We start from the raw sequence: 19,225 nt of genomic DNA, 5'->3' as shown, positions 1-19,225 counted from the left end.
ACATATCTTTCGTCTTATCATCTCAAATTTGACATACTTTATAAATGCTAATGGAATCCGTGTTGATACTTTATTATGTGAATTTCTAACCTTGATATAGCACGCATCAAGGACAAGCAGAAGCCTACGGTTTAAAGCTGAGGTCATGGTGACGTTGAATAAATCTAGCGCTGCCTGGCAGGCAGATGTTCTGGCTCTCTTTAGGAATGTCATTGTATGAATGGCAGACAGAAGTGAAAAGGATAAGAATGAGTTAAGGTGTTGACAGAGATGAGAAATCGCCAGTGCTTAGGAGTGCTATTCTTAGAGGCTTAAGCCCACTGTGATGAACCATGAACCCAGATATAAGTGGAACACTATTGTACGCTGAGACACTTTACCAAGCCTCTAATAAGGGGCCTAATGTGGGCACACAGTGGCACAGAAATTGTTATTACTCAGCAGCCATGTTTGAACACAATAAGCAAAACCACATAATCCATATTAGGATGTAGGAAACAGTGAGGAAAGACTACAGTGAAATTGCTGATGAAGAGATGTCAGAGCACAACCCATTTTGGGACCCACCTGTTTAGCTAATATATAATATATACTCAGTGTATGTTGTGTAGTAAGCTGTTAGTAGCCCACGTGCCTTACGCTAATAATTTGGTCCATTTCCCTCTCATATATATATATATATATATGTATGTACAGTGCCTTGCGAAAGTATTCGGCCCCCTTGAACTTTGCAACCTTTTGCCACATTTCAGGCTTCAAACATAAAGATATAAAACTGTATTTTTTTGTGAAGAATCAACAACAAGTGGGACACAATCATGAAGTGGAACGACATTTATTGGATATTTCAAACTTTTTTAACAAATCAAAAACGGAAAAATTGGACGTGCAAAATTATTCAGCCCCTTTTATTTTTAGTGCAGCAAACTCTCTCCAGAGGTTCAGTGAGGATCTCTGAATTATCCAATGTTGACCTAAATGACTAATGATGATAAATACAATCCACCTGTGTGTAATCAAGTCTCCGTATAAATGCACCTGCACTGTGATAGTCTCAGAGGTCCGTTAAAAGCGCAGAGAGCATCATGAAGAACAAGGAACACACCAGGCAGGTCCGAGATACTGTTGTGAAGAAGTTTAAAGCCGGATTTGGATACAAAAAGATTTTCCAAGCTTTAAACATCCCAAGGAGCACTGTGCAAGTGATAATATTGAAATGGAAGGAGTATCAGACCACTGCAAATCTACCAAGACCTGGCCGTCCCTCTAAACTTTCAGCTCAGACAAGGAGAAGACTGATCAGAGATGCAGCCAAGAGGACCATGATCACTCTGGATGAACTGCAGAGATCTACAGCTGAGGTGGGAGACTCTGTCCATAGGACAACAATCAGTTGTATATTGCACAAATCTGGCCTTTATGGAAGAGTGGCAAGAAGAAAGCCATTTCTTAAAGATATCCATAAAAAGTGTTGTTTAAAGTTTGCCACAAGCCACCTGGGAGACACACCAAACATGTGGAAGAAGGTGCTCTGGTCAGATGAAACCAAAATTGAACTTTTTGGCAACAATGCAAAACGTTATGTTTGGCGTAAAAGCAACACAGCTCATCATCTTGAACACACCATCCCCACTGTCAAACATGGTGGTGGCAGCATCATGGTTTGGGCCTGCTTTTCTTCAGCAGGGACAGGGAAGATGGTTAAAATTGATGGGAAGATGGATGGAGCCAAATACAGAGGACCATTCTGGAAGAAAACCTGATGGAGTCTGCAAAAGACCTGAGACTGGGACAGAGGTTTGTCTTCCAACAAGACAATGATCCAAAACATAAAGCAAAATCTACAATGGAATGGTTCAAAAATAAACATATCCAGGTGTTAGAATGGCCAAGTCAAAGTCCAGACCTGAATCCAATCGAGAATCTGTGGAAAGAACTGAAAACTGCTGTTCACAAATGCTCTCCATCCAACCTCACTGAGCTCGAGCTGTTTTGCAAGGAGGAATGGGGGAAAATTTCAGTCTCTCGATGTGTAAAACTGATAGAGACATACCCCAAGCGACTTACAGCTGTAATCACAGCAAAAGGTGGCGTTAAAAAGTATTAACTTAAGGGGGCTGAATAATTTTGCACGCCCAATTTTTCAGTTTTTGATTTGTTAAAAAAGTTTGAAATATCCAATAAATGTCGTTCCACTTCATGATTGTGTCCCACTTGTTGTTGATTCTTCACAAAAAAATACAGTTTTATATCTTTATGTTTGAAGCCTGAAATGTGGCAAAAGGTCGCAAAGTTCAAGGGGGCCGAAGACTTTCGCAAGGCACTGTGTGTGTGTGTGTGTGTGTGTGTGTGTGTGTGTGTGTGTGTGTGTGTGTGTGTGTGTGTGTATATGTATGTGTATGCATGTGTATATATATATACCAGTCTTAAGTTTGGACACACCTACTCATTCAGGGTTTTCTTTATTTGTACTATTTTCTATATTGTAGTATAATAGTGAAGACATCAAATCTATGAAATAACGCATATGAAATTATGTAGTAACCAAACAACTGTTAAACAAATCAAAATGTCTTTTATATGTTATATTCTTCAAAGTAGCCCAACTTTGCACACTCTTTGCACACAGCGTAGCGGTTGGTAATCTTCTCTAGTTGCGCCGTGATTGGCTCATTGGCTCAGTGTTCTGACATTCATGGGGACACTACGTCACCGCAAAATCTACAAGGAAGGCTTGAAAGTTCAAGTCCCCCTTGGGTAGTGCCATAGATTTACATTAGAAGTGCCCATCCAAGAAGGCTCAAGATCATTGGCCACAGATAAAATGAAGTCAAATCAGGTTATATCTATTAGCTTTGATTGGACTGATCATGTCAACATCATACTTTCAAAATCTTAGCTAGCAAGCTAGACAAGCAGTTATCGTCATGCAAATTCAGCAATGAGTGGTTTGCAAGGAATCAGTGGCTAACTGCAAATGTTGCAAATGCAATTCCTATTTTGTTTCCCCTGCCTGCTATTCGGTGGAGTCTGGGTTTAAAAAAAAACTCAAATCTGGGTTCAAGAGTCTCTTTTCCAAGCTAAAAAGGATAATATTCACAAGCAACACCATGGCCCAGAAAATGTTGAATACCTTGGCCATGCTGTCAAGTCAGCATGACTTCTGCCACATTCAAAACAACTTGAAAATCATAACTGGGGAATCTCAGACTTCAGTGAGTTCAAGACAACAGGGAACTCAGGAAAAAAACTAGCTCTGACTGGGAAAATATGTTTTGAAAAGTCTCCCAACTTGGAATTACAATTTGGGAACTCGGTCCTCTTTCTAGGGCTCCGACTGGAAGATAACTGATGTCATGATTCACCCTTTTTTCTCTCTCTCTCTCTCTCTCTCTCTCTCTCTCTCTCGTTCCCAGTTGTCTTGAAAGAACAAAAAATCCAGAGAATGCCAGACTTTGATGGCAAAGTCTTATGACAAAGTTTCCTCACAAGAAGGACTGCCGCGCCACCTTCCTGTTCAAGTGAGCACAGCACAACTGTGAGTCTAGAAATTGATTGTATGCTGCTGCATAAATTATTGTATATGCCAGGGAGATATGTATACTGTAGCTAAAAAAAGTTATACTCAGTGTATGTTGTGTAGTAAGATGTTAGTAGCCCACGTGCCTTACCCTAATAATTTGGTCCATTTCCCTCTCATAACTTAGCCTACTGTTCTGACCTGGTGGTGCACATGAGCCTATAGGCTGTTTTAGAGAAATGGGGTCATCGAATATTGTAAGAGCTTTCATTGTCTGCTTATATACCCCCTTTATTTATCCTATGGTTCTGACTTGGTGTACAGGAAGAATACTGTAAGAACGGCCCATGTTCTGAATTCTGTGGCTGTATATTTCAAAAGTGCTGAACGTTCAATCAGGAGAAACGACAGGGATTATCCAGTCACAGTACATTTTAATGACCTAAAGCATGACATTTCTACCTTTAGATTTTGTGGCATAGAGAAAGTTAAGATATCAGACAGGGGAGGTGAAATTAATAATACTCTGAGTAAAAGAGAATGTTTTGGGATTTTCACCCTCCAGACATTATTTCCTAAAGGACTTAATGATGAAATGCCTATGTATGTATGTTATGTTGTGAATTTGAACATGAATTATGTCCCTATTTAAGATAATTCTGATGTTTTTCGTACGATGTACCCAATGAATCATGAAAACTTGCTATGTCCTCATTGTGGTTTTACAGACGTGTTTAATACGTCTTATTTACACACTTTTGTAATATTTATGAAATGCATATTGTTATATTTGGTAGCACTTATTTGTTTTTCCTTCGCCTCCAACCCCTTTCAATGCGTGGAACGGATGTGGGTGGTGCTAGGTCTACATAAGGGTGAAAAAAAATCACAAAAGCTCTGACAAAGGCCGTGAGGCTTATTAAATATCAGTGATACTATCGAGCAGTGTGCCGTTTCCTTTTTCCTTCAAAAGCACTGAACAAATTGTTATATTGACTACATCTGTCTTAGCTCGCTCATTAATGTCTTAATCGAAATTATGGATTGCCTCTTATCCGGTCATCGTTCCTTTATGACATTGTTTGTAAATCTCAATTGTCAGTAGAAACCACATTTGTTTAAGCAAGTCAGCCATATCATCTATGTTTTTTTAAAGGTAGTAAATGAGACTGAATGAACTGTTTCACAGCCAGACAAGGCTCCGCTGATAGCCAGGTGTAGCAGTGGTAAGGATTCACTCCATGTTGCTGAAAAGAAAGCTCTGATGTTGGGACAGCTTTATGTAGGCCTTAACAGTTTGTGGGCACCGTTTGTCACCGTTATAGTGCAATTAAGGTATTTTTTAGTGTTGTGTTGTGTAGTGACTTTGCTGGTATGCATCTAAAAACATATTTTTCGTTTGCCCCACCAAGATTTACATGCTAAAATCGCGACTGGTATTATGCTACTTTGAGCAAGGCACAAAGCTTTCATGTACAAACGACTCACACATACCACGTTATAACGGGTGACGCTTATTGTATACTGCCAAAGATCTCAGGATTTTTGCAATTTTTCTATCAAGGGATGGAACCTACCTCTAAATTCCACCATGTGCTCTATAGAGATCATGGAAAGAGGCCACAACAAATATTGTTATGTAATTTTTTGGGGTTACTTATTATTTTATTTTTTATTTTAGTTTATTTAATAAATATTTTCTTGTAAGTAAACATTTCATGTGACAAATAACATTTGATTTGATTTGAAATATTATGCTTAACTGTTTGAACCCGAGAGCCAAGCCTATCCTTTGTTTACCTATCTCTGCACCAACAGCTTCTAGAGGAATCAGAGTACCTTCAACATCTCACACAAGTCAAACAGAGCAGCAACCTAGCTCTTTTCAACACAGTCCAAAATCAAATCAATTCAATTCAAATCAGTGCAGGACTTCAGGGCAGAGAGGGAAGTTACAGTGCTTTTTGAACTCTCTTGCCCCTGGCATTTACTTATCTCCACTCATCGTAGTTTTTATCATATTGACTGATCCCATTGACTGGGATGGCAGACTGCATTGCATCCATACAGGCCACTTAAAGTTCATCTGCCAGGACTTTCTCTTTTATTTCTTCCAACTACCCTACACAAGAGGTGGGTATTATGGCAGCGAGGGAAGATCAATTTGGCATAATGGCTACAGATTCTGTTGCATTATTCACATTGGGGGAGATGTAAGCCCTTTTGTGTTCCCTAGGACCTAAGATAACTTGGCAACAAGTCATCTTGGATGCAGAACCCATTTATGTGGATTCCGTTAATAAAATATGTTAAAGGTTAATTAAGCTTTTTTTTACAACCAAATCTCTACAGTTGATGTAAACGTTACTTTAAAGAAGGGTCCAGACACTTTGTTTGCAATTTCAAATCTTTTTGAGAAACTTACCCCAACCAGAGATGGATTACCTAATCCTTGAGGTGCAGTATGGGGGCTTTTAAAAATATGAACAAATGCTCCAAAAACACCCAAATATGTCCTTTTGGAAATGGAGAAGTTCTCAATATAGTGATGCAGGTCTTTACATGTTGTACACATGAAATTGTGTCATTCAAAACTTTATCCACAACCTTATATTACTTTCTTTTTTTAACTCGAGCGATACCTCTTCATGTACTTCATGTACTTCCGGCGCCGACAGAGAAGGCCGCCTCGCTTCGCGTTCCTAGGAAACTATGCAGTTTTTTTGTTTTTTTACGTGTTATTTCTTACATTAGTACCCCAGGTCATCTTAGGTTTCATTACATACAGTCGAGAAGAACTACTGAATATAAGATCAGCGTCAACTCACCATCAGTACGACCAAGAATATGACTTTCGCGATGCGGATCCTGTGTTCTGCCTTTCAACCAGGACAATGGAATGGATCCCAGCCGGTTACCAAAAAAACAACTTCGTAAAAGAGGGAAACGAGGCGGTCTTCTGGTCAGACTCCGGAGACGGGCACATCGTGCCCCACTTCCTAGCATTCTTCTCGCCAATGTCCAGTCTCTTGACAACAAGGTTGATGATATCCGAGCAAGGGTAGCATTCCAGAGGGACATTAGAGACTGTAACGTTCTTTGCTTCACGGAAACATGGCTCACTGGAGAGACGCTCTCGGATGCAGTGCAGCCAGCGGGTTTCTCCACACATCGCGCCGACAGAAACAAACACCTTTCTGGTAAGAAGAGGGGCGGGGGTGTATGCCTTATGGCTAACGAGACGTGGTGTGATCACAGAAACATACAGGACCTCAAATCCTTCTGTTCACCTGATTTAGAATTCCTCACAATCAAATGTAGACCGCATTATCTACCAAGAGAATTCTCTTCGATTATAATCACAGCCGTATATATTCACCCCCAAGCAGACACATCGATGGCTCTGAACAAACTTTATTTGACTCTTTGCAAACTGGAATCCTTACATCCAGAGGCTGCATTCATTGTTGCTGGCAAAACCTTGGATCACTGTTATTCTAACTTCCGCGACGCATATAAGGCCCTGCCCCGCCCCTCTTTCGGAAAAGCTGACCACGACTCCATTTTGCTGATCCCTGCCTACAGACAGAAACTAAAACAAGAAGCTCCCACGCTGAGGTCTGTCCAACGCTGGTCCGACCAAGCTGATTCCACACTCCAAGACTGCTTCCACCACGTGGACTGGGACATGTTTCGTATTGCGTCAGGCAACAACATTGACGAATACGCTGATTCGGTGTGCGAGTTCATTAGAACGTGCGTTGAAGATGTCGTTCCCATAGCAACGATTAAAACATTCCCTAACCAGAAACCGTGGATTGATGGCAGCATTCGCGTGAAACTGAAAGCGCGAACCACTGCTTTTAATCAGAGCAAGGTGACTGGTAACATGACCGAATACAAACAGTGCAGCTATTCCCTCCGTAAGGCTATCAAACAAGCTAAGCGTCAGTATAGAGACAAAGTAGTATCTCAATTCAACGGCTCAGACACAATATGTGGCAGGGTCTACAGTCAATCACGGACTACAAGATGAAATCCAGCTCGGTCACGGACCAGGATGTCTTGCTCCCAGGCAGACTAAATAACTTTTTTGCCCGCTTTGAGGACAATACAGTGCCACTGACACGGCCTGCAACAGAAACATTCGGTCTCTCCTTCACTGCAGCCGAGGTGAGTAAAACATTTAAATGTGTTAACCCTCGCAAGGCTGCAGGCCCAGACGGCATCCCCAGCCGCGCCATCAGAGCATGCGCAGACCAGCTGGCTGGTGTGTTTACGGACATATTCAATCAATCCCTATACCAGTCTGCTGTTCCGACATGCTTCAAGAGGGCCACCATTGTTCCTGTTCCCAAGAAAGCTAAGGTAACTGAGCTAAACAACTACCGCCCCGTAGCACTCACTTCCGTCATTATGAAGTGCTTTGAGAGACTAGTCAAGGACCATATCAGCTCCACCCTACCTGACACCCTAGACCCACTCCAATTTGCTTACCGTCCAAATAGGTCCACAGACAATGCAATCTCAACCACACTGCACACTGCCCTAACCCATCTGGACAAGAGGAATACCTATGTGAGAATGCTGTTCATCGACTACAGCTCGGCATTTAACACCATAGTACCCTCCGAGCTCGTCATCAAGCTCGAGACCCTGGGTCTCGACCCCGCCCTGTGCAACTGGGTACTGGACTTCCTGACGGGCTGCACCCAGGTGGTGAGGGTAGGCAACAACCTCTCCACCCCGCTGATCCTCAACACTGGGGCCCCACATGGGTGCGTTCTGAGCCCTCTCCTGTACTCCCTGTTCACCCACGACTGCGCGGCAACGCACGCCTCCAACTCAATCATCAAGTTTGCGGACGACACAACAGTGGTAGGCTTGATTACCAACAACGACGAGACGGCCTACAGGGAGGAGGTGAGGGCCCTCGGAGTGTGGTGTCAGGACAATAACGTCAACAAAACTAAGGAGATGATTGTGGACTTCAGGAAACAGCAGAGGGAACACCCCCCTATCCACATCGATGGAACAGTAGTGGAGAGGGTAGTAAGTTTTAAGTTCCTCGGCATACACATCACAGACAAACTAAACTGGTCCACTCACACAGACAGCATCGTGAAGAAGGCGCAGCAGCGCCTCTTCAACCTCAGGAGGCTGAAGAAATTTGGCTTGTCACCAAAAACACTCACAAACTTCTACAGATGCACAATCGAGAGCATCCTGGCGGGCTGTATCACCGCCTGGTACGGCAACTGCTCCGCCCACAACCGTAAGGCTCTCCAGAGGGTAGTGAGGTCTGCACAACGTATCACTGGGGGCAAACTACCTGCCCTCCAGGACACCTACACCACCCGATGTTACAGGAAAGCCATAAAGATCATCAAGGACAACACCCACCCGAGCCACTGCCTGTTCACCCCGCTATCATCCAGAAGGCGAGGTCAGTACAGGTGCATCAAAGCTGGGACTGAGCGACTGAAAGACAGCTTCTATCTCAAGGCCATCAGACTGTTAAACAGCAACCACTAACATTGAGTGGCTGCTGCCAACACACTGACTCAACTCCAGCCACTTCAATAATGGGAATTGATGGGAAAGGATGTAAAATATATCACTAGCCACTTTAAACAATGCTACCTAATATAATGTTTACATACCCTACATTATTCATCTCCTATGTATACGTATATACTGTACTCTATCATCTACTGCATCCTTATGTAATACATGTATCACTAGTCACTTTAACTATGCCACTTTGTTTACATACTCATCTCATATGTATATACTGTACTCGATACCATCTACTGTATCTTGCCTATGCTGCTCTGCACCATCACTCATTCATATCTTTATGTACATATTCTTTATCCCCTTACACTGTGTATAAGATATTAGTTTTGGAATTGTTAGTTTGATTACTTGTTGGTTATTACTGCATTGTCGGAACTGGAAGCACAAGCATTTCGCTACACTCGCATTAACATCTGCTAACCATGTGTATGTGACAAATAAAATTTGATTTGATTTGATCTAGTCTACATGTAACTGCGAAAATATTTATTTTATTTACCTTTATTTAACTAGCTCAGTTAAGAACAAATTCTTATTTTCAATGACAGCCTAGTAACAGTGGGTTAACTGCCTTGTTCAGGGGTAGAACAACAGATTTGTACCACGTCAGCTTGGGGATTTGAACTTGCATCCTTTCAGTTCCTAGTCCAACACTCTAACCACTAGGCTACGCTGCCACCCTAAGAAACAATAAATTGAAAATAGGTGCTTCCACACAGGAAGTTCAAGACACTTGTAGAATCTATGCCATGGAGCATTAAAGCTGTTCCGGCGGCTCATAGTGGCCCGACGCCCTATTAAGACACTTTATGTTGGTGTTTCCTTTATTTTTGCAGTTACCTGTAGCAGCAGGCTACCCATACAATGGAACAGCTGGATAGGGGAAGCAGCTCAAATTGCACAAAATGGAATATAACGTTGCAGATAAGCAACAACAAAAAAAACACAATTTCATGTGTACAACATCCAAAGACCTGCATCACTATACTGAGACCGTTTCCATTTTTAAAATGACACATTGTTTTTTTTCAGAGCCCATGTACAGCACAACGAGGATGAGGAAATTAATCGCTTGTTGCGGTAAGTTAAAAAATATGTTTTTGTCTGGACCATTCTATTACATCCCATTTACATCAAGAATTTATATTTGGTTGTGAAACAAAAGCTAACTCCTCCTTTAATGGATTTACAAATACTGTTTTTAACAAAGAGAGCATTTTAAGCTGGTCCCAAAATGTTAGAGGCATGGTTTACCCATTACCTGAAAAGCAAATAGATCTGACAAATGCAAATACCCTCTGGGCTTTGGTGGTTTCCTCAGTTTATTCTTAACATGTGGCTCAATATAGTGCCATAAAATATAAAACAGATTCATATATTGCCATATCATGACATGAATCTTTAAAAAATCTGTGATTAGGAACTAAAAACTAAATTAAGGCCATTCCTCCCAAACTATACCACTATCTGAAGAAGAGAGTATACAAAAATACTGGCATACATTCTTGAGTGTGGCAATGTAAGACAAACTCTGTAGGGTCTATTTGATGATAGGAAAATGAGTAAACCAGATGAGTACACACCGGTTTATACTAGTGTTTTTATACGGCAGCTGAGCAGCATAATTGAGCAGCAGAGTGGAACATTGTGTATTGGTGGAATCTAAACAACACATTACAGTTAATTAGGAAGAAGGCTCAAGCCCCACCTCCTCTCTCCTCTTCATTCTCTCTTCTTCATTTGACAGAACACAAAACTGGGGGACAGCATATTGAGCTACACAATACTACAAAGGCAATGTAAGGTCAGTTTGATGTTCTATAACAGCCGAATAACTTGCACGCTATAGGTTTACATGGAGGGAAACGTTGAAAATCTTGAAGAAAAGTTGTAATATGTGAGTCACAGTGTTCTTTGTGGATTTGTACAGCCCTCTTTTGACATTAAGGCGTCACAAGGCTTCAGAAGGTCCAAATTGCAAGATTAAAAAAGTTCAAAATTAACTTTCTGTGGACAATAGTCACTGGCAATTCAACAGGCAATTATTGTTCTATACTCTAGGCGGAACACAAACATCTCTACTAAAACATTGTTCAGGATATTGTTCGTAACAGATGCCCGCTCTTATCTCAAACATGTTTCCGGAAACACAATGCATGGTTGATGACCCTGCATGTAAAAAAGACACATATCAAATGAATAAGGTAGCTGCGCTGACCACACAATAGCGAAATAAAATGCAAATTAAAAAACACAGAGGGTCGGCTTTAGATTTGTTCATAATCATTTTATATAACTGCTGAAATAAAGCCTGGTGATTGGTTGATGGAGGACCACCACAGCCCACTTTCCTGCCAATATCTATTCATACTTCCTGTGAGTCAAGCCCAGCTGTCACTAGCAGACGAGGACAGTGAACAGGAAAGCCTCCGATCAACTCCAACACATAACTTTTTAACTCCCCACTAAATCTCCCCCCACTGTTATGATCCACTGCATGTTGGACAGCCTGCCATGAAGCGAAGCAAGCCATCAAAGTAAACGTCCAAGATAGCGACTTATACTGATCTAGAAAGGGACTAAACAGACTAAAAGCCCAAACCAAAAAAGAACGATGTATGTAAAACTACAATATCAAATATTTCATTATCCAATCACGAGATGTGGGTTGATTAAAACTAAATCAGCACATTGGCCTATAACAGATCCGAAATTCAACTACAGTGCTTAACCACCACACAGTATTTGTGTCGTGGACTTGGAATAACACATGATGTTCAGTATCCCTATGCCCTCTGACCCTGGTGTGCCTGAACAGCGATTATTACTATCCTTATCCCTGTAATGGAGAGATGTTCCTATCAGATAACACCAGCAACACATCATGAGACCACATCCTTTTTCCTGATTCAATTCAAAACACATGACATTGTTCTCCCCACGTTGCCCTTTGAACCCATTTCCAGCTGTTTAGAGTTGAGATTTGAACTTCATTTCCTTTTCATATTGGTTTACCAAGACCATGTATCCACATAATAAGGATGTTATATTACAAAACAATATCTAATGAATCTATCTAGTGGTATTTACAAACAATTTATAGGAAATTGTATAAAGCATGAAAAAACGCATCACTCATGTAAAATGTATGCTGGCAAAATGTGTCCTCTGCAATGATATTGGGTTTCTCATGTATTTTTTATTCTGTTTGCATTTAGACCCTGACCCTGTGGAGGAGAGGGCAATGTGGGGAAATAGGATTATGGCTAGCTACTGTAGTTCATTGTAGAAAGTTAAACTCTGCTCTATGACCTGAATAATTGACATGGAATACATTACAGCAGGTTATAAATCAATACAAAATATCCTTAGGCTTGTGTGTTATTCACAGACTCAAAACATGACAGGGACAGTAATTAAATACAAGTTTTTGAGATTCAGCAATAAGAGACAACATTGTGGCAGCACAATGTGCACATCCATATAGATGAATAAAAACATCTCTCCATATGGGGGTACTTACAAAGAGTGCCCAGCTAGACATATAAACAACCACTAGGCATTCAGCTGCTCTGGCAGAGTTGACTCACAGAGAACAAAAGAGAGCAACACGTTTAAATGAGAACACACATGCCCATAGTTGGACAATGCTGCCAAGAAACATTGAAGACAGAGCTGCATTGGAATGCAAAAGGAGTAGATTCTTAAATTTGTTTCTCATTTAGCAGACACTTTTATCCAGAGCAATTAAGGTTAAGTGCCTTGCTCAAGGGCACATCGGCAGATTTAACTTAGTCAGCTCAGAGATTCAAAACAGCAATCTTTAGGTTGCTGGCCCAACCTCTTAACCGATGGACTACCTGCTGCACTAAATGAGAAACTATTGCTGTGTATCTATACCATGTCCATTGTTATGTGGGTAAAACAGAATGTGTTTTTAGTACATGTGTGGGAAAACTTCCAACCTGGACCCTCATATAATCAAGGCCATCTAATAATGGAACATCTCTCCCTCATCTCTCCACTGTGATAGCTGATGTGAGGTGAGTAGTATCTTAAAATGGCTGTCATGCATTACCCAGGTAGGTGCTATACATTGGTGCTGGATGTGGTGTTTCTCAGTGTACAGATTTTTAGATCCATTGAAAAATACTATATAAATGTCTGTATTATTATAATTGATTTATATTGTTACACAATTGTGGCCAGACTCTGTCCTTGTCAACAATATTACTCTTTCAATGTCAGGTTATGACACACACACACACACACACACACACACAAAATAATACAAGAGAGACTAAAGGGCTGTTATAATCTAAGATACTATGACACCTTCCCCTCGTTCTCTCACCCTCGAACAATAAGAGCTCCCTTGGGAAAGCGTCAGTGAAACGTCAATGGAGGGCTCACTGACTTGAGTGGAGTGGGAAGTGAAGGGTTGATGCTGCTTAGAATGCAGTGGGCAATGTAGGCATATGCACTGCATTTTCAGGGCAGCATGGATCTAGCCCGACATTCCTAACTACGCTTTCGCTAGAAACAGAGTTGTCCCCTGATATTTTGTAGCAGATATGAGTCTGGCTAATGAAATCGTGATGAGGTTGCCCTGCCTGCAACTTCAAAATTAGTATCACCCTCAGCCCTTGAGGGAGTTGCTTCTTGGTCTAATGGTCATGATGTTGTTTTCTCATGTGGCAGAATAGGGTTCCGATCCCACCCGTGACAATGGCGCCCAACTGTGGGACGGTCTTTCATGGGGTAGGAGGTCATAGGGGGTATATGTAGAGGACATGAGCCAGGCTCATGTTGTCTTGATGAGGTAGCCCTGCATGCAACTTCAAAATCAGTGTCATGCTTGGTTGAATAGGAAAGTGTCAAAGCTTTCACTCCCTCAATTGGTTAAAGGTGCAGCAGCATCATTGATGATTTGCATTCCCTTTCCTTAACCTTTTCGCCTCACTCCACCCACCAGAATCAATTTACTCTGCCCACATTTTTTCACTTCACCTCAATTCCCTTTCCTTCAAATGAAAACTAATGACTTATAGTATTTTGCCTCCATCCTTTGCATTCAGTGACCAATTGATTAGACTGCTCAATCACTGTATTTCAAATTTCTTACATGTTTCAAACCTTTTATGAATGGAATAGGACAGTCAAAGGGCAGCCTATAGATTGCATCTAGGTATTAAAGATGCACTATGCATAAATTGCTATGCCATTTCCTGGTTGCTAAAATTAGAATAGTTAGACTTATTTCTGTTTATGTGATAAAACAAGCAAGTATAGTGTAGATAATCATTGTACCATCTAAATTGCTGTGAAATATATATTTTCCATAACCCCAAATATTGTATTTTCAGCTGTTTGAAGCTCGTGTACAAAACCGAAGGGTAAAAGAGCAAAAACTGAATTTAAGAATGAAACATAGAAATAGCACACAAAGAACAGATCTACCAGATCTATCAATGAGAATCTTAAATATACAGTACCAGTCAAAAGTTTGAACACACCTAGTCATTCCAGGGATTTTCTCTATTTGACTATTTTCTATATTGTAGAATAATAGTGAAGACATCAAAACCATTAAATAGCACACATGGAATCATGTAGTAACCAAAAAAGTGATTAACAAATCAAAATATATTATATATTTGAGATTCTTCAAAGTAGCCACCCATTGCCTTGTTGGCAGTTTTGCACACTCTTGGCATTATCTCAACCAGTTTCATGAGGTAGTCACCTGGAATGCATTTCAATTAAAAGGAGTGCCTTGTTAAAAGTGAATTTGTGGAATTTCATTCTTCTTAATGCGTTTGAGCCAATCAGTTGTATAGTGACAAGGTATGGGTGGTATGCAGAGATATCCCTATTTAGTAAAATACCATATGATGGCAAGAACAGCTCAAATATGCAAAGAGAAATGACAGTCCATCATTACTTTAAGAATGTCAGTCAATCCGGAAAATTTCAAGAACTTAAAGTTTCTACAAGTGCAGTCGCAAAAACCATCAAGCGTTATGATGAAACTGGCTCTCATGTGGACCGCCACTGGAAAGGAAGACCCAAAGTTACCTCTGCAGCAGATGATACATTCATTGGAGTTAACTGCACCTCAGATTGCAGCCCAAATAAATGCTTCACAGAGTTCAAGTAACTGGCACATCTCAACATCAACTGTTCAGAGGAGACTGCGTGAATCGGGCCTTCATTGTCGAACTGCTGCAAAGAAACCACTACTAAAGGTCACCAATAACAAGAAGAGACTTGCGTGGGCCAAGAAACACGAGCACTGGACATTAGAACGGTGGAAATCTGTACTTTGTTCTGATAAGTCCAAATGTTTTATTTTTGGTTCCAATTTTTGGTTTATTTTTGAGTTTATGGGGGTGCGTTGCTGGTGACACTCTCTGTGATTTATTTAGTATTCAAGGCACACTTAAGCAGCATGGCTACCACAGCATTCTACAGCGAAGTGCCATCCCATCTGGTTAGCGCTTAGCGGGACTATAATTTGTTTTTCAACAAGACAATGACCCAGCACACCTCCAGGCTGTGTAAGGGCGAGGAGAGTGATGGAGTGCTGCATCAGATGACCTGGCCTCCACAATCACCCAACCTCAAACCCAAATGGAGATGGCTTGGGATGAGTTGGACCACAGAGTGAAGGAAAAGCAGCCAAAAAGTGCTCAGCATATGTGGGAACTCCTTCAAGAAAGCTGGAAAATAATTCCAGGTGAAGCTGGTTGAGAGATTGCCAATAGTGTTCTGTGAAGAGGCAACTCCGGGATTCTGGCCTTCTAGGCAGAGTTGTCCAGTGTCTGTGTTCTTTTGCCCATCTTAATATTTTATTTTCATTGGCCAGTCTGAGATATGGCTTTTTGGCTTTGCAACTCGCATCCCGGAGTAGCCGCTTCACTGTTGACGTTGAGACTGGTGTTTTGCAGGTACTATTTAATGAAGCTGCCAGTTGAGGACTTGTGAGGCATCTGTTTCTCAAACTAGACACTCTAATGTATTTGTCCTCTTGCTCAGTTGTGCACTGGGGCCTCCCACCCCTTTTTCTATTCTGGTTAGAGCCAGTTTGCGCTGTTCTGAGAACGAAGTAGTACACAGTATTGTATGAGATCTTCAGTTTCTTCACAATTTCTCGCATGGAATAGCCTTCATTTCTCAGAACAAGAATAGACTGACGAGTTTCAGAAGAAAGTTCTTTGTTTCTGGCCATTTTGAGCCTGTAATCAAACCCACAAAAGCTCACGCTCAAGATACACAACTTGTCTAAAGAAGGCCAGTTTTCTTGCTTCTTTAATCAGAACAACAGTTTTCAGCTGTGCAACATAATTGCCAAAGTGTTTAATAATGATCAATTAGCCTTTTAAAATTATAAACTTGGATTAGCTAACACAACATGCCATTGGAACACAGGAGTGATGGTTGCTGATAATGGGCCTCTGTACGCCTATGTAGATATTCCATAAAAAATATGCCATTTCCAGCTATAATAGTCATTTACAACATGAACAATGTCTACACTGTATTTCTGATAAATTTGATGTTATTTTAATGGACAAAAAATGATTTTCTTTCCAGATCAAGTCAATTTCTAAGTGACATCAAACGTTCGAACGGTAGTGTATATATAAATCACATTTCTATGTGACTTTAGTCAGGTGGCCTAAAAAGTTACATATTGCTGCTTTACGGAAAAATGTGTGCTTCAATGCTGTAAAATCTGGTCAGATCTTTGAGTGTCAGACAAATAACCAAAATCTACTCTAACAGTGACTATGCTGTAGCCTAGATTGGCTAAATAAAAGTTATTGATCTACATCTTAAATGTAAGACTAATGCAAGACCCCAGGAGCCCATGGAATAGCCTTACATTGTTTATAAAAATATGCAGCAGTACACAATGCCTTGATCTTATGAGAAAGTTCCAGTAGTTCCATTTAAAGTTCCATTATAACTATTATATGTAGGAGATAAGTAAATGTATCAATTGTCTTCATTCACAGATAGAAGGCTACAGATATTTTGTTATTATTAGAAGTCTGGTCCTGGCTGTATTCATGGGCTGTGGAGAACACTTGAGCTAAGGCTGCATTCAATATGAGTCGCCGAGGAGCTCGAAACATAACGGTAGTTGAATGCCAGAACTCATAGACAGCAAATCTGTTAGCGATCTGAAGTAGTAATGATAACAATCGTAATAAAATAACAAGAAGAAGATAATTACTTGATTTCACACTGTAAAGTTTATGGACCATTTGCAAGAAATACTATGATGTGTGACGCACACTTCCTCCATCACCAAACCCTAGTACCCAACGATACCATATCTGAGGATACCAGCAGTCAAAACTGAAGCTGCGGAGGAATACCATTCTAGGGTCTTCAAGGAAACCATTGACTTTATCGGAATGGGGAAAAGTTTAGGAAATTCTATGTGCATACATATTGAATGCTATGGTTCATAATATGAGCGGCCAACATTTAAACTGTTTCAAATGTACATGGACTCAGCCATCTGCCTTCCACAGTGTATCCGAAATTATGACCTCACGAATTCTTAAAATGCGAGAGGCTTTTTCTTATTCAACTCTCACATACTGTGTTTATGCATAAATGATGACTTACCAACGGCTAAATCCAGCAGATCTGCGAACAAGAGGAGACACAAAGAGAAGACAGTCATCTTTCCCTTATTTTGCAATAAATCCCAAACTCCATCTGCTTTTACATGCTCCCCATTTGTCGGCTGCGTAATCCCCACCATTCCAAAGGTGTGAGATCGAGAGGTGCCCACAAACTGTTCATGATGCAGTTCAAGTATAAATAGAAATATGATAAATTCGTTCCAAGAACATTTAATTTACAGCAAAGAGGACCAATAATCGTCAACTGAAACGGTTCCTCAAATACGTAGAAAAATATTTTCCTGCTCGACAATCAACGTTAAGCAGTGCAGTCGATGATTAGAAAAAAATGATATAGGTTGGATGAAAATCTATGCTTCTCAGTCAATGCTCTTCTCTCTCACCCGCGCGTTCTATCCCCCCGCCCTCCAGCACACACGCAAACACACAGTCACTCCTGATCACTCGCTCTTTATTTCACACAATTTTCCTTAATCCTACCCTGGCTCTAAACCCTTCCCCTCTAATTCTGTCCACTAAACCGATTTATTTCTGCAGGATTTTGTTTTTCTTTAGCGAAAAGGTTTTTAAAGATCATTATAACCTCCTGAATACTGCAACGCCTTATTCTACTGTACATTAACGCAATGAACCTGGATAGTTTCAGCATCTTTAGCTGGCACTATACTATAGCACCAAAACCATGAGCGTCATCACCATGAAAAACTATGAATTAATCCCAAAGTGCACCTTGCCCCTCTATTAAAAAAAACATTAAACCCTTTGCCCCAATATTCACATTTTAGTAGCCTGCGCCAAGCTCCTAATGCAAGTGTAGGCTTATGTCAGTTTCTCTCCTTTACTCTTTATCATGAGTATGTCCCATGACCAAATACAAATGAGGTATGGATGTTATTGTGAATTTAGTGTCCACACATACTTTAATTGTAAGGTCTGCATTTGTCCCTTTGGCCAATTCTTGAAAATCAACCCCAATAGATTGAATAAGTCATATGCATATGTTATCCTCTATGCACTCACTGCAGGTGCTCACAAAATGTCATCAAATCAGCAGAGTTAGATTTTGAACTCAGAGACAGCGTTGCTACTGGAACAAATCAAGATGAAATTCTATCTTCTCACTGTACACAGACACCTGAAGTTGCTTCAATGTTCACATAATGCAAAATATTTGTAGGGTTTATCCTATCCTATGTTCCCTTCCACCCACAGACCAGGTTGTAATCCCCAATATTATTGAGTATAAAGTATGCACTCTGATTTTTAGATAAATAGCAGTAGCTTACAACAATGGATTTGGAGCAAATGGTGGCATATTTGATTCTCTTTGGTCAGTGGATTGTATAAAGATATTTGTATTTTGAATGACCTTGCCTATAAAACAAGGAGAGAGATCACATAAAAAATAGAAAAATAGAAGGAAAAATTTGTCATAAATGGCTAAAGACAGTCTTATTCCTTG

The 19,225-nt window shown here is 40.6% G+C and overlaps 1 protein-coding gene across 2 annotated transcripts in view; it reads right to left on the bottom strand.

Moving 5' to 3' along the window:
• Window positions 1-18,144, bottom strand: part of LOC135540078 (immunoglobulin superfamily member 21-like) — a 297,701-nt gene extending 279,557 nt beyond the window's left edge. For both annotated transcript variants that reach the window (XM_064966417.1, XM_064966418.1), the window contains exon 1: window positions 17,744-18,144. In XM_064966417.1, the coding sequence (XP_064822489.1) occupies window positions 17,744-17,882 (139 nt within the window). In that variant the 5' untranslated portion in view covers window positions 17,883-18,144. The remainder of the gene's footprint in view (window positions 1-17,743) is intronic.
• Between the last annotated feature and the right edge of the window lie 1,081 nt (window positions 18,145-19,225).

Source organism: Oncorhynchus masou, chromosome 5 (genome assembly GCF_036934945.1).
Source record: "Oncorhynchus masou masou isolate Uvic2021 chromosome 5, UVic_Omas_1.1, whole genome shotgun sequence".
In the NCBI taxonomy this organism is placed as follows: domain Eukaryota; kingdom Metazoa; phylum Chordata; class Actinopteri; order Salmoniformes; family Salmonidae; genus Oncorhynchus; species Oncorhynchus masou.
This window is presented reverse-complemented; position numbering and strand designations above follow the sequence as displayed.